Raw genomic sequence first — 23,067 nt, 5'->3', positions numbered from 1 at the left:
GAAGAAATGTTAAAATAGAAAATCACCATTTGAAAAATACCACAGTGACAATTGTTTCAATAAGGAATTGTCAATGAATGCTAAAATTTGTGGTTGAAAGTAGGATGAAAAACTGGTCATTTATATAGTCTCAATGTATCTCCCCACAAGATGCATACTAATTACAGAAAAGGAAACTAGCAACTTAACAACAGAAAAACCTGGCAGACCTCAATTGAGAAATCAAAGTTAACATCATTAGTAATTAGACATCTTGACATCACATGATTCCTGATATGAAGAGCATAGCATCATTCTATGGTACTTTTGTCAAAAATGCATAATCTGAATTTAATCATGAGAAAACATCAGAAAACCCAAGGTGAGGGACTCCAAAATAACTGGTTACTACTCTTCAAAAGTGTCAGGATCATGTAGAGTAAAGAAAGATTGAGGAACTGTCCCAGATTGGAGGAGACTAATAGACATGACAACTAAATATATATGTGATTCCTGTTGTATTCTGGTCCAGAAAAAGGACATTGGTGGTGCAATACAGTGGTACATCTATAGGTTAGTTAATAGTATTATGTCAAAGTTAATTTCCTGGTTCTGATTTTTTAAGATGCTAATATCTAGAAAGAGGTTATATGGGCATTCGTTGTACTATTTTGCAAAACTTTATATGTCTGAAATTATGTCAAAGCTAACATTTGCACCATGAACTGCTTACAGCTATGTTCTTTCATTTGACCATTATCCCCTGTTTTACAAAATATTTGTAGTGACTTGCCACTGTTAGTGAATATCAGAACTGACTCTCAAATCCAGAGTGTTTTGAACCAAGAACCAATGTAATATTTGCCACATCAGCTGCTTATCTGGTTTTACATTTCTATGAAACCCTTTCTTGGTGTGGGAAGAGAAAGCAAGAGTTAATAATAATACGTATACAACAGTTTATTCAAGTATTTTGGGACAAAGTGAAATATTTGGAGTGGAATGCGTGGACTAATTCAAATTGAACAGAAGCAATGATCAATCCAGTACATCCCCCAAAATGTGTAACTGAAGAAGATAGGGGGCCAGATAAACACCATGAACAATAATGATGAGAAGAAATATGGGAAGAAAATAGGAAACTGATATGACAAATCTCTAGGGTAATAAAGAGATAAAGCAAAGAAAGAAACAAATTAAAGGGAATCCAAATGGAAGAAAGAGTAAAGAAAGAAAGAAGTGGTTAGAGAAAGGATAGAAGCAAAACACTGAACTTCAAAGAGGAAAGGGCCTGCCACTCTGAATTAGAATGGAAGTGACCCGGGTGTTGATGTGGTGGCTGACTCATAGCTGTCACCTGCTCAATACAGTTTCAAATCCATTAGAATTCATAACATGAAGCAGCTGAAACTGCTGCTAAGAGAACTTAAAGTTAAGTCTAAGATTACTTAAGGTTAATTCTTCTGAGATGGCATCACAGGCATCCAGAGGCACTGAAGCCATCATCATAGGACAAAGTCTGGGGTCTCCTGGTTGACGATGTACTCTAGCCAGCATCTTCCTTGAACCAAGAAGAAGCAAGTATAGATTCATGGCAAAAGTCTAGATGAAAAACACTGACTCCAAGACCCCAATAAGTACCTAATTCACTCTGAACCCCTCTCTGGACCTCTGCCCAGCATCACCACTCTCTTCAGTCTGGTTTTCACACAGCCACATGGGTGTGAACATACTCCAGGAGTCCTGGTGATTTCTAGATAACACTTGAGCTGAAATAGAGCCTAGCTGACTTAATACGGACAAGTGAAAAAGTCACAGAACAGTAAGTGGCAATTAGCAGAAGAGACTAGTTTCCATTACCTACTTTCATAGTCATAATTTCTGAGTCTGATATGTAAAGTCATACACAAAAATTAGCAGAAGAAATGAAAGAACAAAACAGCTCTTTTCTTAAAGGCTCACTTTATGGAAGAAATGTACTATACTATCCATCAATGAACTAAAAAATAAACAATTACAATCCAGAAATGGTCATTAATTATGAAAAAGTTATCAATTTAAAATTAGTCTAAGAAAGCATTATTTTTGGGTGATAAATTGCAAGACATTTAATATCTTGCCAGATTTAGTCATAACTTTGAAGAGAATAAAGAAGAAAATAAGATAATTGATCAACCCAGAATACCAAATTTTGTACTAACCCTTATAAATACCACTTATTTACATACTATTTATTATACCAAGTGAAAAAAAGCCATCCATCCTTGAATATCAGAAAAGTGTTAAACTAAACAGATCTATTAATAAGAGGGATATTGGAGTCTGAAGAAAGAAGCACTTGTGTTGGACTAAAAACAGAAAGATTAGAAAATCTGAGACTCAATATCATATCAGATGGTCTCTATGGGGAAAAATTCAGTAATAAATTATATAATAATGAAGGCTTTTATGATATCATGCCATTCAAGTTCTTTTCTGAAATTTTTTTTCAAAAAACCTATCAAATACTAGTTAATAACCACTTACTACCACAAGAAAACTGCTACCCTCATAGACCTCCGGAGGTAAATACATCAATGCATTCATCTAATAAGAGCTGAGCTGCCAAGTTAATAACTTTCCAAAAGCTGCCAAACAGACATTCTATGGCTAAATTGTTTACTACAGTTCTTAGTTGTCAAAAAAATAAAGGTACTTCTCTGCATCTGATTAAAATCAATAACAGCACCAAATTGGGCATCTCAGAAAGCAGGCAGGTAGACGGGTTCCTGTGTGAACTTAGTCTAGAGAGAATTCTCTGGGAACTTAACAACGGAATAACAGGAAATTGCAAGGTAAAGGAACTACCAACTCAAGAAAAAATCAGCTAATACCTTTGTTTCAAATCAAAGCTCAGATTTAAGATAAAAATTTAACCTGGTCCTTTGGAAATAACAAGTTACCAGAGACCTTTGCTGCCTGCCCTCAAGTCTGTAAACACAGTCCTAATTATTCTGGTTACAATTATGTCTCAATATTGGTATCAGGAATCAATCTCAAATCTCTTAAGCAGTCACAGGATCTGCTCCCTGACAGTATTCACCACCAGCAGCACCAGCTGTAACTCATCACATCCCACCGTCCTAGGAAATATCATCAGCAATTTCAGCACTTTCCACCTTAACTTCACACATGTATTTATTAATTCTCTCCCCTCTCCCTCCCTCTCTCTCTCTATCTCTTTCTCTCCACCTACCCTCCACCTCCACCCCCTCCAGGCTCATGGTAATATGACCTTTACATATTATTCTTTCTGAGTTATTTTAGCACTTCACATTAATAATAAAGCTCATAAATGATATCATACACAAATTGCTTGGCATTTCCATAAAACAGTTCAATGTAATTTTATTTCCTTAATGGCTCTTTCTAAGACATTAAGAAAATGTTTATTACCTCAAACAAACAGAAAACAGCAATAAAAAAATAGGCCACCATTATTATTGCTATGCATTTGCTCAGTGTGATTTGCTAAACAAATAAGAACTAACCCTCATAAAGCTACTAGTATCCTATTCTTGCTTGAAAATAAAAATATTAGAAGCCGAGTCCCAAAGTGACACCACTGAGCTGCCTGCAAACATCTGAAGGAAGACTAAGCATTTAGTATTTTCTCTTTTGTGACATCGAAGTAACCCCACTTTTCTGAGATAGCAGCATACACTTTTCAGAACTGCCTGCAAAGGTGCCCGGAGCCACGTGATCTGGCATCCCACAGCTCAGTGGCACAAAGGTCTCACCTTGTTCCCGAGGAGGAGTCCCTCTCAACCAGCTGAGCTATGTGTCGCATGGCACATGCTCTATTCGTCCCCCCCGTGTTTCCGAAAGGACTCCCTCAGAGCCTTCAAGCCCCAGTCCCAGGCTCATGTCAGGGAAGCTAAGGATACTCCTTGGAATGTTCCACAAATTAAACAGTAGAGGATGAGATCGCAAACAGAGAGAGAATAAAAGCACTGCACAGAAAGAACTCTCCCTGTTTCTCAGTGTTACACAGCAGTTACCATTAGCCAAAGCCTCTTTTTCCCCCTCCTCCATTCTCTCACTCACCTTCGATTATTTGGCCTGTCAAGGCAGTGCTTAAGGAGATTAACCTGTTTTTTTTTTTTAATTTTTGTTTTTGTTTTCTGCATGAAATCTCTTAGCTGGTAATATACCATCAGGCTTACTTGTTTCTTTGTTATTCAGGAATATGAAAACATAAAATAAGAGAACAGTGTACAATTATAATGTGGTTTGAAGACTGAACTGAATGAAAATCTACAGTGTATTGAGAATATTCACATTAACTGGATTCAGTATCATTAATATTATTACAAGCAATTAGGTTAAAAATGTAACCCAAAACAGAATGTATTACCAGTTACACCTTGATTTTAATATGGTAATTTTTCAGCTGCCTTTAGGGTTACTCTGGACTCAGTAAGAATTCTTTTTAAAACATTACAGATTCACTTGCTCTTTTCTCAGCCATAATTCCTCACCTAATCGATAGAACACAGAAAATCATGAGTGACTCTTTTCACAGTTTTGCCAGATGGTACTTAACTAGTACCCTTCTAGTTGCAGAGCAGAGGAGGTAATTCATTATTTGCAGTGGATGCCATAGGCTAGCATTTGTGTTTAATTGTCTCAGGGGACTCACAGGTGAGAAAGACCTCTGAAAAGTGAGACAGTGGGGTAGAAAAACAAGTCACCAAAAATCAAGAGTCTGGTTTGCCTTTTCCTGACTCGGTATTCTGGGGCAAATCACCTAGATCATTTGGACTCATTTCCCATATTAAAAGATTGAGATAAGATGGTTATAGCTATTTTCTAAGTGGGCTTTTGTCCCAATGTCCAATAAATTCATTCTAAGAGGAATGTAGCGTGTAGTTTATAATTTGTTAATTGTGGAGGCCCAGTATTAATTGTGGAGGCCCAGTATAGATAATTAACATGAAAGACTACCCAAAGAAATGGTTTCTTTTAATTCTGTAATTTCAACCCTATCTTGAAATCTAAAATTTTACCAAATTTATAGGAAAAGTTACACATTTCAATTTCACCTCCCTTTCCCCCTTCTCCTGCAGAGGTATTAAGGCCCAAATTCACCAAAGAAGGGAGAAGCAGGGGTTCCCTTTCACTCCTGGAAAATATCAAGTTGGCTTTGATTTGCTAGACAACAGTTTTACCCATACAACACCTTTTATCCTCACAGTATCTGAGAGCTGAATATAAGCAGTAGTTTAAAAATATACACATTAATAAACCAAGGACTTGACAAACACAAGAAGGAAGATGGAAGAGAGAAAAGCTTTTAAGAAAATGATCCTGTGATTTAAATGATTCCAAAGCAAAGTTTATGTCAAATTTGAAAACGTAACCAGGGTTCTTGAGAAGGCCCTGGATGAGTCACTCTTGCTGAATGAGCTCTATCCTTAATCTGACCCAGAATATACAAGGCCAACCCAAGTGCAGGAGGAGGCCAGAGGAGAAACAGGAAGTATTCATGTCACTCACCATCATGTATAAAGGTGTTAAGCAATTGATATTTCTTATCATACAGAATTAAATCTGTGTATCAAATGCCTTCATCATGGCATTATTTGAACACAAGAAATGTCTCGTTCCATTGAATGGCAACTTCTGTAAGTGATTTCATTAAAAATACGGTTGTCATTCTGAAACTAGTAATGTCATACTCAAAGGGACTATTCCTAGTATGCCTTCAAGTTATATTTGCACCCTGTACTAACAGAGCTGAGATTTTGCTGCCTTTCTTACTGCATAGTCAATAGATAGTGCAGAGAGCTGGAGGCTGTTCTCCCCCATGAACCATAAACACCAGTTGTCATCTAAGAATAGATAGTGTTTGAATTTGTGTTACTGAAACAGCAGAAAGTATATGATGACTTCATTACCATTTCCCAGATGACTTTATAAAATATGGAGTTAAAACTCAATCTTTTAACTTTATTTGCTGGTTTGCAATAGACATGTTTTTGGCATTTAGGGAAAGAAAATTTTTTGTAGTTAGGGACTGTCACACACATTGCAAGACATAGGACATTCTTGACCCCTGGGCACTGACTGCCTGCCAGTAGCTTCATCCAATCACTGTTATGACCAAAATACCCTCATGCATTTTCAAAAGCCTTTTAGTGAATGGCATCACCCATGACCCCAAACCCACAGCTGATGAAAACTAGCCCATTGGCACAAGGAAAGGTCAGGCTAAACTTTATCATGTAATCTACAGACTTCCAGATCCTCACTCCTCTATACAGTCAACATCCAAATTTCAGAGCCCTGTCAATTACACATATAACCACACTCCTATCAAAATTGTTCAAAAGGAACACTACCATTTAGCCACAGAGACTTTTCAAAGTTGGAACAATCTTAGAAAGTATTAACTCGAGCACCTTTATTTTATAGATAAGGAGACTAAAGTCCAGAAAAACGAAATGATTTGCCTGAGTTCACAGATGCTAATTAATACCAGAAGCAGGATCAGAGCCCACCTCCTAGTTCCTTTCCCTTCCACTCTCCCCGAACTACAGGTTACAAAGTAAAGAAGGATCTTTCAAAACATCTCTCCAGCCATTGTTTAAATATAAAATTTTGGGCTTCCCTGCTGGCGCAGTGGTTGAGAGTCCACCTGCCGATGCAGGGGACACGGGTTCGTGCCCTGGTCCGGGAAGATCCCACATGCCGCAGAGCGGCTGGGCCCGTGAGCCGTGGCTGCTGAGCCTGCACGTGCGGAGCCTGTGCTCCACAACGGGAGAGGCCACAACAGTGAGAGGCTCGCGTACCACAAAAAATACATATATAAAATATTACCTGTGGTGAACCAGAAGGTTGACTTTCTTACGCCTGAAACTCTTTTTTTTTGCTGACAATTCTGTCCTGAATAGTATTTTCACACACCACTAAGAACTTACTTTTAGAAAAGTTAATATGTACCTATTGAAAAGCTGTTTTTTTAAAAATCCAAGGTAATACTCTTTTTTTTTTTTTAAATGGAAACTTCCTCAAGTCTTTTCTAGTGAATCTGGATGCTGTATTTTCAAATAGAATTGTTTTAAGTCTTAAATACACCCTCCGACCAAAAACCAAATACAACAGTAAAACACAATAATGAACAAAGGCTAGTCAAAGCAATATTGCCTGCTCTCTCTTTAAAGTAATGGCATACAGTCCCTAAATATCTTAAATACATTCATTGTTTTCATTAATGGGAAAAAACAACCCAGTATAAAAATTTATGACTTCAGTTTTTCCCCCCAATTTTTTTTTGTTGTTTACCATCAGTATTATTGTTGCATTAACTATCAGTAGACTGCCAATCTCTTGTCTGCGTGTGCTTTTCAAAATAAATATCTCAATTAGTACAATACTGAATGCAGGTTTTTATGAGTTCTTAATTTAATTCCCAATTTTACAGCTGTTCAGGCATCTGGACTATTATCATTAAAATGTTTCAAATTGAACACAACTTAGATATTCAGGGCCCTGGGCTACTCACAAAGAATGTTAAACTTTTATCTTGTAGTTCTAGAAGAAAGTACAGGATCTAACTACTCAATGTCCTTCTACATATAAAGTAATTGACTTCTGTGGGATTCACGCACCTGCACCATGAGGCAGCACAGAAAAAATAGGAGAAAAGACTACACAAAACAAAAGTCACACAACACAAAACAGCATTTTGTGGAGAATTAACGTCTTTAGTCAATATAAGACAACATATACTTTAAGCCACTCAAGTCATTTAGATATACCCTTACCTAATTTTATCATGATTTCTGAGCGCCATTTTTGAATAGGTAATGGTCCTTAATTACCTGGAGGCCTTTTTAAAAACTCAAATGGCTGGGCCCAGGTGGGTCTCAGTAATTTGCATTTCTAACAAGTTCCCAGGTGAAATTGATGCTGCTGGTCTTGGGACCACACTCTGAACTGCTACGTTAAAGGATTTAAAAAATCCTTTATTTTGACAGTTATCAATAATAAGAAGCACATTTTCTGTTTTTACCCAGTGTGAGGTGCATACACGCACATTAAAAAAAAAAAAAAAGGAAGTTAAAACATGAAACAATTCTTACTTTTACTATATGTAATGAACACTGATTTCTTTCTATTCCATTCCACCCTGTTCTATCCCTTTTCATTTAAAAGGAAACACTGGTCATGAACCACTGATTTGATTTTATGACCACTGATAGAGCAAGACCTATAGTTTGAAAAATACTGCTCAGGAATCCTATGTTCATCATTTAATTTAATAATAACTGTTGACATGTATTGACATTTACCAGATGCTAGATAGCCTTCAAGTCTCTTTGCATGCTCACTTCATAAACTAAAAGCCCATAACAATACTATGGAGTAGGTATTATTAAATGCCCATTTTCACAGAGAGGAAATCTGTGGTTCAAGGAGGTTAATACAATTTGCCCCAGGTCACAGGGCTTATGTGTATCAGAGCCAGGTTGGAACATAGGTCTAATTCCTGAGTATAATGATAAAGTATGGCATAATATCTCACAGTAAGATATTTTACTTTTGAATCCCAGATCTACCACTTAGTGGCTGTGTGACTTCAGTAAGTTACTGACTCCCCAAGTTTCCATTTTCCCATCTATAAAAGAGAGATGATAATAGGTCCTACTGATGTGGGAGCTCGAGGATTAAAGGAGATAACCCAGGACAGGAGTTTGGCATAACTAGCATATAGTAAGGCTTCAATAATCATTACCTATTGTTAGACACAGAAACTGACTCTTATTTGTCACATCATACACTGCCTCGCTTCCCTTGCCTTCTAGTTTCCAGTACTATCTCCGAATTTGCCTTTTCTCCTGATTCCTTGGCTTCTGACACTTATTATCCTGTGACCTTGCTTCTCCCCTTCTCCCATCCATCCTCCTTCAGCAGCTCCATCTGTTGTGCGGGAGTTCTCAGGACTCCTCACCGAGATAATTCCTTGTAACCTCCACCTGTTTCTAGGCACCAAAATTCAAGCCTCCCCCACAGAACCTCTCAGCTTGAGCCTAACCCCATAGACACAGAAAAGTTATTCCATAATGAAGGTGTGAGTTGTTACCAAAGTATGAAATCTCTAATCGACAAATGACAAACGTGAGAGGGCTAGTCTTTCTGTATACCCATAAATGCCTTTGTATAAAATTGTTGACGCTGCCCTTGACCATTTCACAGTAACAATTAAACCATAATGGGATACAAAAACCAAAACGGAATTCTGAAGTTGGTACTCATGTGGCTAAATCCTAGTTTTATGCAATTAGGTGCAACAAGATAACATCAGGCTCCTTCTTTGACTCCCCTAGCTCATCTTTTCTTGCTAGAAGTTTCTTCATATAAGAAATTTTAAAACCAGATATTCACAACACAATAAAACAATCAAAGATGACACCTCAAGGAGGCTGGAGAACTTTTTTCTCTAGGTAACTTTACAGATGGGACTGAGATACACTCCAACAGTTCCTGTGATAAATGCTCCCTTCTTGAGAAAGATTAGCTTTGAAATTACTTTCCCTATTGCCCATTTCATTTCTGTGTGCCCAGTGAGTACTTCCACCACTAACTCCACTTTTCTCCCCTTCTCGGTTGCTACCCCCAGAGAAATAATCCTTTCCTTCTATATTTTACCTTTTTCTTTTCTTATTTTTTAATTGAGGTATAGTCAATTTATGATGTTATATTAGTTCAGGTTTACAACATAGTGAACTCAATATTTTCATAGATTATACTCCATTTAAAGTTATTATAAAATATTGGCTATATTCACCATGCTGTACATTGCATCCTCATATCTTATTTTATACCTAGTAGTTTGTAACTCTTAATCCTCTTCCCCTATCTGGCCCCACTTCTGCTCCCCCAATGGGAACCACTAGTTTGTTCTCTGTGAGTCTATTTCTGTTTTGTTATATTCTTTCATTTGTTTTATTTGTTTAGATTCCACATGTAAGTGAAAACATACAGTATTTGTCTTTCTCTGTCTGACTTACTTCAGTAAGCAAAATACCCTCCAGGTCTATCCATGTTGTTGCAAATGGCAAAATCTCATTCTTTATTAATGGTTATATAATATTCCATTGTGTATATACTCCACATCTTCTTTATCCATTCATCTGTTGATGGACACCTAGGTTGCTTCCATATCTTGACTATTGTAAATAGTGCTGCTATGAACACTGTGGTACATATACCTTTTCATATTAATGTTTTTGTTTTCTTCAAATACATACTCAGGTATATAAAGAACTCATAGAACTCAATATAAAAAATGATAAAGTGATTAAATGGGCAGAAGACCTAAATAGACATTTTTCAAAGAAGACATTCAGATGGCCAACAGGCACATGAAAAGATGCTCAACATCACCAATCACCAGAGAAATGCAACTCAAAACCATAATGAGATATCACCTCACATTGGTCAGAATGGCTATCATCAAAAAAATAAATAATAAATGTTGGTGAGGATATGGAGAAAAGGGAACCCTAGTACACTGTTGGTGGGAATGTAAGTTGGTAAAGCCACTATGGAAAACAGTATGGAGGTTCCTGGGGCGGGGGGAATTTATTTATTTATTTATTTATTTATTTATTTATTTATTTATTTATTTATTTATTTCAGCTTTTTGAGTTGGGTCTCTAGTCCTCAGCTCTAGGACAACCTGCCCCCTTCTCTCTCTGCCACCTCCAACTGTTGCTCACAGTGTTCCTGTGGCACACTTAATGGTGGATATAAACTTGGGTTACTGTAATACAGTGCACTTTTCATGAAAATAGAAGGGCTGCATCTTTATAGTCATCTTTTTACTATAATTTGATGCACTCAATATTAAAAGTACTGACATATAGAAAGTACTGACATATAAAACTTCTCATAAGCCGTTTTGCCTAATAAAAAGAAGCCCACCCCTTACCTGGGATTTCCTGGGATCGTTTCACAAATAAATTACTTGCCCTTGGGGCAAACATCTGGGAATTAGACAATAAGTATAGATCATTGTAATTTCATGGACCATATCTTTGCTGTTCACCTCTCACCAGAAATAAAGTCTGGTCAAACCAATCACTATAGATTGATTCAGTTACCAGCCTATAGTAGAGGGAGCTTCTTTTCTCATGAGAAAACCCTGATGGTGGTAATCCACCCCAGGGGACTCAACTTATTAGCACCAGAATGTCATCTAAAAGACCTTCAGGAGAACTTCAAGGCCAGTTCCTGGAGACCATATTGGGACCAGGGTCTATACTATATATCAGACTCATTGAAACACAGATTATCGTTCTAAAATTAATATTGAAGAGAAGAGCACTGAGAGGAGGTGACATATTAGAAATAACAGGGTATTTGGATTCAGATAGATTTGTTTTTCTGAACTCCATACACCTTACTACCTATAATGTCTTGAGTAAGTTTTACCTCTTTGAGCCTAAACTTCCTTATGCAGTGGGAATAATATGTCTGCATTAGATATAATATAGTTTACTTCTAGAACTATTAATTATTTCTAACTATTTCTAGAATTAGAAGTAGTGTGTGTTAAAAATTTTCATGGAGCGCTTGGTATGGGCTGGCCAAAAAGTTCATTTGGGTTTTTCCATAAGACATTACGGAAAAACCTGAACGAACTTTTTGGCCAGCCTAATACTCAGTAGGTACTTAATTCATTAGAGTGCTTATTATTATGAAAGTCTATGTGACTTAAAGAGAGAGAAAAACTCAGGACAAAATGAGAGTTATTTCCCCTCAGGAAATTTGAAAACTTACTTTCTTTTCTGAGGACTCAATTTGATAGGCAGAGTACAGCCCTAATTACAGATCCTAATCATGACTTTAGCCTCAATTTACTGATAGATTTTATTTGTACAAAAAAGAAAGTTTTCTCTTCTGCTTCTCTGAGATATTCCTGAGGGCACTCTTCTATACGTTTATGATATGCATATTGAAAAGAACTCACATGTTTGGTCTTAAGTACCTACTTTCAAAATTACTCAGATATGATTTTCTTTCTAAGGTTCAAGAAATGTAAATTTGAGGCAAGGCCATTTTATCTATCAGGGAGTATAAAATCAGTACCTAGAATGTTTCAAGGAACCACAAAAAATAACCTGGAAAAATTATTGGCTCTGAAATACTAAAGCTACAAAATAGAATTTTATAAGTATTTAACTACATGTCTTAAAAAAGGAAAAAAAAAATGGAGGTAATTCAGCCTATTTCCATAATGGATTTGAGTTAACTTTTAACTTAGTTAAAAGGTAGGGGTATGTTAAGTGCATTAAAGTAAGGCTAAAAGGATGCAAAACATGTCATTAGAAAATCTCAACAAGGGTACAACTGTGCATCAAATTTAGTTCTGAGTTTCTCGGGTGACAAGCCAAAATGAGAAACATGGTGATTTTTAGCCTCTTTTCTTCTTAGAAAAGAAACAACACTAGTTAATCAAAGAGACACACTTTTAAAGCAGTTAAAGGCAAAGATGAATTTATAGAGATCTTTATATAAGGCATATTGAAATACATAACAAAAAGTGCCAAGATGTTTTCCATGGAGTCCATCTCTTTTCTATTGACTCCCAGTAAAAAATAAAAAGTATTATATTAAAGCATAGTGAATGAAGACAATGTAACAAAAAGGAGTTATAATATGATTAGGATAGATAAATTTCCAGTCATATAATCCGATAAAAATAGAGAACATGGAAGATTTTGAAAGCTGAGTAGACTATTACTCTTAAATATCAACGGTTGCTCTTCCAGTCTTCTCAGACTGCTCTTCCAGTCTTCTCAGACATACTATATAAAGAGCAACTTGAGCAACTTGAACTATATATGGTCCCTGGATAGTGCCTGAAACACAAGTATTATGCATTCTTTATTGACAAATTATCCACATGCTATACGGCTGTTATGCAAGTGACAAAAGTATCACCGCCCTGAAAATGAAATAAGCCCATTTGTATTTTGGCTCAAAGGGAGTGTAACCCTCACCTCCTTTCTACAGGTTAGGCAGCAGCAATAACTGCAGACAAAAACAATTTTTTTTCAGGAAGCAACTTTGAGCGTAAATGCTCAAATGAGATGAAAACAAAACCAATATAGTAAAAAAAATCAGGGGCTTCCCTGGTGGTCCAGTGGTTGAGAGTCCGCCTGCCGATGCAGGGGACACGGGTTTGTGCCCCGGCCCGGGAGGATCCCACGTGGAGTGGAGCAGCTGGGCCCGTGAGCCATGGCTGCTGGGCCTGCGCGTCTGGAGCCTGTGCTCCGCAACAGGAGAGGCCACAACAGTGAGAGGACCGCGTACCACAAAAAAAAAAAAAAAAAAAAAAAAATCAGTAAAACGAAAGTAGGTGCCCTTCCGAATTTCCTCCTCTCCTTCCACCTCTACATTCCCCTTTAGTTAAATCTGATTCCCTCAAGCACTAGCACTCAAGATAATTATTAAATAGACAAAATTAGTATTTCTATTTTGTTTTATTAATTAAGATTATTGCCCATTCCACAGGCAACATAATCCATTATTAGTCCTCACAGCTAAATCCAGGACCTCCCACTGGGATCTGACAGATTACAGATTTTACAGTATAATATAAAAAACAATTGTGGAAGATGTATATCTATTCTAACTGTTTCTACTCTCTTTAAACTCAAGTGTATTTTGTAATTTCAAAAAGGAAAAATGGTTCCACACTAGATTTTGTTTTGTTTTGCTTTTATTTTAGAATAGCAAAAGCACAAAATTTCTTCTATTCTAGGAATTAAGTAGGCTTGTGTGGGCTGGTCTGGAAAGTGAATTATGTTTGGTAGCACTGCCACTTTTGGAAAGTGAACCCTGAGTCCAAATAGACATTTTTGAAATGAACTTTGGGGAAATAACTACCTGCATAAATTGGAGTCCACCGCTGCTTTTTTCATTCATGACTTTGCTTGCTCATTCACTTAGGAAACATTAACAGATGCCGACTATGTTTCAGACACTGTGCTAGGCACTAGATGCAGGTGGTTCCCTCACCACCAATACACTCATTAAGGAACTCACTGTAGTGGGTTGGGGGGTTGCATAAAAATTATTAAAATAATTATTCACAGTATGTTTAAAACATCATGGAAGCAGATAAGATGAAATGATTAATTCTTCCTGCACAGAATTGGGTAAGTCTTCCAAAGGAAGTTCCGCTTGAAGTGAACCACCAATAATCAAGAAGGGCTTTCCAGGCAGAGGGCATTCCAGGAGAATGAAACCCAGGAGCAAGAAGTCAGAAGTATGAAGAGTGAGAGGCCCTTGTGTAGGAAGACAAAACTAAAAAGGAAGGGCTTTGAAGAGCTTTTAGTTGCTATACTAAAGCATTTAAAGTTACTTTTATAGATCTTTGGAATCTATCAAAGGTTTTAGAACAAGGGACTTATACAATTAGATCTGCACTTTATAAAGATTAATTGTGGCAAAGCCACAGTAGAATGGAGATGCTGCTTAAAAGCACACATGTACATAGTAACCTCTGAAAACTGAACACTCTTTGAGTCTTCATCACAATAATCCCTTCACTTCCAAATGTGCTTTTACTTAGCTGCTGAAACCATCATAATCTTGTAAAGTTTGAGTTCATATAGCAAAGACAGATGGGTTACCATTGCAAGACTCAATATGAAGTTCCAACTCTTCACATGAAGAGCATTAACTTCATGACTAAGTTGCCTATTTATGACTTTAATTTTAAATATCTTTCTCCATCTGGGAGAAATATTAATCCTTTAACCACAAGTTTAAGTGTAAACAGGCATCTTTTTATTTTAAATCTCTTCTGCTTTTTTCCTCAGTAAAGTGTGATCAAGATAGAATGGATACCTCAGGTTCTCATTATCATCAAACTTCTCCACACTCATGTATGACCAATTGGGTGGCTGTCCCTCCTTACTGGACTCCAAGCTGGGGCTCTATCCACCTTCCCCATCTTATTTTTCCAAGGCATTCGGCTTTACCAAAAATTGAAACAAGGCAGAAAGAAGGAATCAGCATTACATAAGTTCAACTCATGGAAAAATAACCGTTCAACATTGGCCAGAAAAATCACAGGAGAATAAGCACAGGTAACAAAGACGGTCCTACAGCACTGCAAACGCTAAGAACAGTAACCAAATGCATGGCCTGGACTTTGCAGTGACACCACCTACTTTCAGCCTTGAGAAACCAACCTGGACACTGACAAGAGCCAGAGAGAAAACACACTTCAATGGGCCAGTAGGTCACAGCAAAACTATTCAGGGCACTGTTGGTAAACAACTAGGCTTTGACCAAGACAGCAAAATAAACAGACTCAAACTACTCAGTACCACCTGCTGCACATTCCTTGCCCTTCCTGCCCCACCACACCCCTGCTTCCCTTAACCCACACCCTCACCCTAGAGAACCCAAGATCATACAGTAAATAAAACCATGAGGATGAAAGTTCTCAGAGCTCTGGCCATTGCTATCCTGAGCAAAACATGAAAGGATTTCACTGAAAATTTCAGTCCAGAACACTTCCTTCCCACTTTTACACTTAAATCTATACTCTTGTCTGGAAGGGTGCATTGCTATTTGTTCTACAGTGATTATTTTTCTTGAGAACACAATTCTTCCCCTTACTCAAGTCTTTATTTTCAAAATGGTTCAGATTCACTGTATATACAGCCCAGAAGAACATAACTGAGAAACCATCCTCCTCTCAAAACAAGCCCCTGAGATTAAGTAATAAAACCAAATAACACAGTTGAAAGCCAAGGACAGACTGAGTTTCAACAGCCTTTTACATGTAGAAAGGATTACAGATTCTCCTTCCTTTTATCACTCTAGTTGTGTATTCCTTACATACACCTCAAACTAAATTCCAGATCTGCAAAAGTTCACAGGTTTTCCCTTATTCCCACTTAAAGGTCTTCCACCAAGAACATACCTCCTCTGAATGGAAGGAGGATTTTATTTATTTTAAGGTTTTGTCAATATCTCAGTCCTCCAAGATGTCTAAGGTGAATTCTCTGACAACTCAGTGATGGCTCTAAAGAGAACAGATTTCTCGACTTGCTACCTGAAGGTCAGGCACTCAGGAAAGACAAAAAGGGAATTGTATCATTGGGCTCTCTTAGAGGTTGAACTATCCCCAGAGAAGAGGAAGTATTAAGAAATTTAAAAGGGAGAGTGAGATCTTAACAAGTCTAACGTGGGTTTTATATTTGTTTTCTGGCTTTTTCTAATATATTAATTCTGTGTGTTTTATGTTTTATGATGCCCAGCTTAATACCAACATCCATTCTTGCCCTTAAGGGTTGGTTTTGAGTTCTAATTAGAATCAGGGGACAGCTTGTTTGTATTTAATCTGTCTGTCCATCTTCTCAGTAATTGAGTAAAGCTCTTACCTCTACTGTAAGTATCGCTGGGTTTCAATTGATTTGTCCTACTTAGCAGACACAGCAACACATATTGTTTTGCTTATGGATAAGCAGACCCTTTACAACTTTAATATTTCAAATACCCAGCATGATTTATTTTTTTCCTCATTTTAAAAAGAGGTGAAATAATAATGTCTTGCTAGGTTTAAAAAAAAAGAGTAGTATAAACTATGAGGGAACCAGAAGTAGCTTGGAAATTATATATATATATATATATATATATATATTTTTTTTTTTTTTTTTTTTTTTTTTGCCGTATGCGGGCCTTTCACTGTTGTGGCCTCTCCCATTGTGGAACACAGGCTCCGGACGCACAGGCCCAGCGGCCATGGCTCACGGGCCCAGCCGCTCCGCGTTATGTGGGATCTTCCTGGACCGGGGCACGAACCCTTGTCCCCTGCATCGGCAGGCGGACTCTCAACCACTGCGCCACCAGGGAAGCCCAGAAATGATATTTTAAATTAATTAATATATGCATAGACTACAAGGAAGTCTGGGCTCCCTATTACTAGCTGGTATTGAAAACTTAACATCTCTAAGGAATCCAGAGTAATATTCTCCCCCTTTATACTTGGGGACTTGTACAATAAACATTTTTTAAATGAGAAGTATTTTTTAAATTAGAACATATTACATATTCATTCTCAAAAGAGGTTGGATACCTCCTCGAAAAGTTACTCTTTAAAAAATCTAAACAAAATTTTTTGGGTGGCTTAAGATTCACCAAAGATTCCCTAACGCTTTGTTTACAATGAAAGTGTTATTATTAAAACATACCTCTGTATGCCTGTTATCTAGGAAACTTATAATACTGATATAAGACACCAGCAGAAACAAGCATCGGGGAAAGGGAGGATAGATACTAAGGGAAGTGAACTGCACAGAGTTTTCAATTCCCTCTATTTTTAAGCCTAGAAGCGCGAACCACCAGTTTGCGTTGTTTTTATCCATTTAAAAATAATAAAGGAGCATTGTTTCCCATCATCTATACACGCGCGTACACACACACACACACACACACGCACTGCACCAGCACGGGATTCCTGCGATCCCCCCTCGCCCCCTGCAGCCCCCGCCCCTGTCGCAGACAGCTGTGCCCGCAGCCCCCACGCGCAGGCGAGGCCGCGTCCCAGCCTCCCGCGGTGGCGCCGAAGCACACCTCCCCCCCACCCCCGCCCCGCGGCGTCACCTACCCTCCTCGGAGCGCACGACAGACGGGGGACGGCGACTGCTCCGAAGAAAAAGGCCCCCAGGACAAGCTGGGGGAAAAAAAGAAAAGAAAAAAGTGGAAGAGCAGCCTCCTTACTTCCCACAATAAGGGGAAATGTTGCGCCCCATGCACTTGGTAGCTCCGCAGCTGTAGTCTTGGAAGAAATAGGCGGCGGCAGAAGGAGCTGCGGCTGGGGTGGAAATTGTGGGTGTTTCCCCCCAGCCGCCTGCGCCTCGATCCTCCCCGGTCCCCGCTGCAGCCTTGACAGCTCCCCTGGCCTTCGAGACCCTCCGAAGCCCCGCCGGTTTCCACCCGGAGCTGGATTGAGTTGCCACATGCACTTGAGAAGTCCTAGCAGTTGCGCAAAGAAGAGTCCCAGAAGTTAGAAAGAGTGACTGTGTGTGAATGTGTAAATGTACAGTACAAGAGGCTGGAACAACTGAGCCGGGCCAACCCTCAGACGCAGCCCTGGGTTTCAGATTTCATTTGGCAACTGGCAGCTTCAGAAGATTCGAGCCGCACTACTAGGGAGGCCGGGAGGAGCCCTGTCCTCGCCCAGCGCCTCACTGCTCGTTATCTAAGAGCCTGAGTGACTGCCAGGCGCCCGGCTCCCCAGCGGCCAGGCAGAGCCCTGCCTCGGTCTCCCCGCAGCTGGCATCACTCGTTTTATTTCATGTACATCATAGACACACATTGATCACAGATCTGGGGCTGTGGGTGCGAAAAAGAATGGAGAAACCATGTCTTCTACCCCCCAGAAACTCTGCATTTCTTTGACCAACCCCCCCCCGCCCCCGCCACACACACACACAAGGTTTTACTTGCTTCCCTCAGCTATCTATGTAAAATCTTATTTCTCCAATCAGAATTACCTGGGTCATTAAACCTGTATTCCTAGAAATGTTTATTTAGATGGATGCCCTTTAGTTAGATCTTTAGAGGAATTCAAAGCATAATTACTTCCTTATCATGGTTTAAGAGCTCTCAAAATTACACAGTATGAAAGAAAGAGCACAGAGTTGTAAACATTTTGCTGATGCAGCCCCCCTCTCCTCCCACTATCAAAAATGTCCATTTCAAATCTAGATATTACAGTACTGGTTACCTGGAATGCCAACTCAATTATTCAAAAAATTTTATAAAGTTCTCTGCTTTAGATTACTTAAAAATCATCGTTAGGTTTCTTCAAGACACAAAATAAGAGTATTCTCACTAGGGGTCTCCAGTGATATGGATGAGCACACATTCAAATTTAGCAACACCAAAAATAAAAGTCTGTGTGGACACATGGGTTTTTTTTTTTCTCTTTTATCCTTCTTTCTCTGGTTTCTTGGAGTCTTTCTTTGGTGACCTGCCCCATCCAGGCCTGATGTCCCACTAGAAAACTGATTTTCTGGCAGAAGAATTCTCAGCCATTTAACAAATCAAATTCAGTTCTTCAGGGAAAAAATTGTTTGGGCATTTCCTTTATAAAATGTGTATGGAATTCCTAACCAGAATCAATGTAGCTTATTTTCTAATTGGTAGGAACAAATGTCCTTCATCAACTCATGTGGCTTTACACGTTCTACCTGCACCCTGGCAGGTAAATGCCAATGGGCAGTTTTAGATGAAAGCTGGAAAACAATGAAATTAACCAAAATGAAATCTGCACACACTTGATGGACTCAGGAGCCTCAGGAAGATAAGTGTCGATAGGTATGATTCAAGATTCTGACTTTTAAAAAAGACAAGGAACCTATCATGTCAGTAACCTACTCCAGGCTCTAACAATTATTACCGCAAGCAATTTAGACTCAGGACAATACAAAATTGAACTCAAGGTAGTTGCTGGATAGTCCCTAATCCAAAAGGTTAAGGCATGCCTCTGTGACACACCCTTGCAACCAAGATCTTTCCCTTCACATCTCCTGACTTCTGTCTCCACCCTTTCCACCTGACATCACTTCACTGAAGTGTATGATGTGTGTGATTATCTTAAGCTAGACAGTACAACTGAAGGATAGGAAGATTGTCACTTGAGGATTAAGCAGTGGGGGAGGTATATCTACCAAAGCCCCCTCTTCCCCTCCCACTTCTCTGCTGAAAAAGAAGGGCCACTGTATTTGTTTCCTAGAAGCTCCTTAGGGATTTAGCAAAGGTCTTTGTTACCAGAGAGTATAAACTGAACTAGAAAATGCTTGGTTGTTCACAGGACTCATACTATGTTACTTTTCTCTTACTTGTGGATTAATTGAGACTAGGAGACATCCCTTATACAGACCGTAGCAACTTTAAAGGAGAAATAAATTTGTAAAGAGGAGACTTGAAAGATTCTAACCAGCGGAGGATGCTAACGTGACTGATAGACTCCAGGGAGTGTGATGTCTGTCATTCAATTCCCAGGGTCTCTGGTGAGAACTTGCCCAGGACATCACTTAAAGCTGAATTTTACCAGTCAACTCAATTCTCAGTTAAAGGCATGTTTCAGATGAACTCTACAAAACCCACAGATGCTTCAAGGGTAAGGGCTAAGTTTCCAGAATTCCTAAATCATAGACATCCTCAGAAGGAGAGTCTATGAAAGGTCAGCATAAAAGGCAAGCAAGGGCTTCCCTGGTGGCACAGTGGTTGAGAGTCCGCCTGCTGATGCAGGGGATGCGAGCTCGTGCCCCGGTCTGGGAAGATCCCACATGCCGCGGAGCGGCTGGGCCCGTGAACCATGGCCGCTGAGCCTGTGCACCCGGAGCGTGTGCTCCAGAACGGGAGAGGCCACAACAGTGAGAGGCCCGCGTACTGCAAAAAAAAAAAAAAAAAAGGCAAGCAAGATTTGAAGGGCCTTAACAAGGAGATGTATAAGGAGGATGTGTAATACTTCCAAGACCAGAGGGACTTCAGGGACCTAGAAGAGAAATAGAAGGAGATAGAGGAGGAGAAGTGGGTGGAGGGGGAGAGAGAGGAAGAGGAGAGAAAGCTCATAATGGCCTTACTATACTTGGGCAAGTTGTTTGAGTATCAGTATTGCCAGAGTCGAGGGCAGAAAACTGTCCATAGACAAAGCCCCTTGGACACTTTCTGTCTTGCTACTTTGGTTAGAATTTAGTTGGAGGAACCTCAGCAAGAATGTGTACAATCACTTTGTCTAATATTTCAAGTATATGGGTCAAATGGTACTATTAAACAAGTATGGATTAAGAATGTGTTTTAGCAGGGCTTCCCTGGTGGTGCAGTGGTTGAGAGTCCATCTGCCAATGCAGGGGGCACGGGTTCATGCCCCGGTCCGGGAAGATCCCACATGCCGCGGAGCGGCTAGGCCCGTGAGCCGTGGCTGCTGAGCCTGCACGTCCGGAGCGTGTGCTCCGCAACGGGAGAGGCCACAACAGTGAGAGGCCCGCGTATCGCAAAAAAAAAAAAAAAAATGTGTTTTAGTGCAATTTACTAATTTAAAAAGTATAAAGTTTTCCACCAAATTCCTTGCCAGATTCTTTGAAGACCTTAGCATAGAGTAATGTATTGTCATGTTACCCACTTGTCCATTAATATTGGATACTGGGGCTCTTTAATTATATTTTCTTTGGGGAAAACATAAATTCTTAAGAGGGCAAAAAACACAGTAACAAAACTGAATAGTCAAAAATTGCCAAAATCCTAACATTTCCTTCGGGTTCTCACCAACAATGCAGAATTTGTGTGGGTACTGGAATATGCCAAGATCTGATTTCAGAATTAAGATAGAAGGCTGTGCTTTGATGCATGTCTGTTTCAAAACGTCTGTCTTTGGTTTCTCTTTTCATTTCCTGGTGGAAGTTTTAAATTTTTTTAGAAAGTCCAGTTTTGTCTTAGCTAAATAAAGTAGAGAGAGATTCAGGGAGTTTTGTGCCTACCACCTCCCAACACTTTGGATCACATGATTCAGAAAAAGGGGTAGCACTACTACGATTAAAATGTTGGGGCCAAAATATCCAACTGAATCCCTGTGAGTGAGAATAAAGTCGAGAAAATGCAAAAGGGAGAACAGCTCCTATGGAGGTGGATTCTTCCTGCCTCTATAATTCCATCATAGGTCTGCTGTCAGTCAAGGGCCTTAAAAATGAAGCACATGGGCCTCCCTGGTGGCGCAAGTGGTTGAGAGTCCGCCTGCCGATGCAGGGGATACGGGTTCGTGCCCCGGTCTGGGAGGATCCCATATGCCGCGGAGCGGCTGGGCCCGTGAGCCATGGCCGCTGAGCCTGTGCGTCCGGAGCCTGCGCGTCCGGAGCCTGTGCTCCGCAACGGGGGAGGCCACAACAGTGAGAGGCCCGCATAATGCAAAAAAAAAAAAAAAAAAAATGAAGCACAAGTATGTTATGTGCCTGTTTAGATCCTGAATGGAGTATAATAGCAACCATCGCTATATACTCTTCCTGAACTGATATATTTTTGGTGGCAGCCAGTGTCATACTCCATCGTCCCCTAGACCTTCAGATTAGATGGTACACACAAGAAAAATCCATGATTAAATTTAGTTTTAAAATAGTGTTTTTTTGCTTTTTGTCTATTTAGAAAATTAATGTGTTCGACTCATGAAATTAGGACGCTATAAAAAAGCATAAAAGAAGAAATAAAAAATTGCCATGATCTCACTATACAGAGATAAGTATTGCTAACATTCTGAGTATATCTAATTGTTTCTTCACCTCTGTATGTGTGTGTGTCTTAAATAATGGTTTGGCTCATATTACTAACCAAAGCAAGGTCCTCTTTGCCTGGGCTGCAAATTCAAACCTCAATTTCCAATTAAAATGGTTTTCTTTGTTTAGAGCTACACTGCAGAGTTTACTGGATTCTGTTAAAGAAATAAACTCTCCCTTCCAAGATATGCAGATTCCTCTCAGCTCCCAGAAAAATCTCCTGCTTTATACTTTCAGTGGCCATTTCTAAATCTCTCCCTTAGTAGTCTACAGTTTCCTTGAGCTTGTTGACTCAAAATTTCTCTAAGATAGTCTTTATGTTCCTTTCACTCACATCCCGGCTCTCTTTTCTCTACTCATTGATGAGTACAAGTGTGCACACATTCACACCCTGTTACACACACACCATATACATTCACATCCCATATGCACATCCATAGAGTGAAACATTCCTCCAGACATGAAACTTCCCACTTGTGGACTCAGCTCTCAATATTACAAAACTGGCATGGGAACTTAAATATTTAAAAATCTAATTCCATTTGAGTATCTGAGTAATAGCAAGATGGGCGTATTTTTAATATACTTGCCTTTTTGTAGGTTTCAAGCTCATTCTCATGTTGGAATCTCCTCATTAAGTCTGTGTTCTTTAGAAAATTAAACACTGCCATTGAGATAAAACAACCTGCTCCTAAGAATTATTTACTTGTTGACTACTTAAATTATGTGTGACTTAAAAATG

General features: G+C 39.1%; 1 protein-coding gene across 4 annotated transcripts in view; it reads right to left on the bottom strand.

Annotated features, from left to right (window-relative positions):
* ARHGAP24 (Rho GTPase activating protein 24) overlaps positions 1-18,049 on the bottom strand; it is a 492,969-nt gene extending 474,920 nt beyond the window's left edge. For 2 of the 4 annotated variants that reach the window (XM_060114213.1, XM_060114218.1), the window contains exon 1: positions 17,660-18,049. In XM_060114213.1, the coding sequence (XP_059970196.1) occupies positions 17,660-18,013 (354 nt within the window). In that variant the 5' untranslated portion in view covers positions 18,014-18,049. The remainder of the gene's footprint in view (positions 1-17,659) is intronic. The other 2 variants (XM_060114272.1, XM_060114225.1) reach the window with 2 other exon arrangements.
* Between the last annotated feature and the right edge of the window lie 5,018 nt (positions 18,050-23,067).

This window comes from Mesoplodon densirostris, chromosome 1, assembly GCF_025265405.1.
Source record: "Mesoplodon densirostris isolate mMesDen1 chromosome 1, mMesDen1 primary haplotype, whole genome shotgun sequence".
Classification (NCBI taxonomy): Eukaryota; Metazoa; Chordata; class Mammalia; order Artiodactyla; family Ziphiidae; genus Mesoplodon; species Mesoplodon densirostris.
Note: the sequence above shows the minus strand (reverse complement) of the source record. Positions and strands in the feature narration are given on the sequence as shown.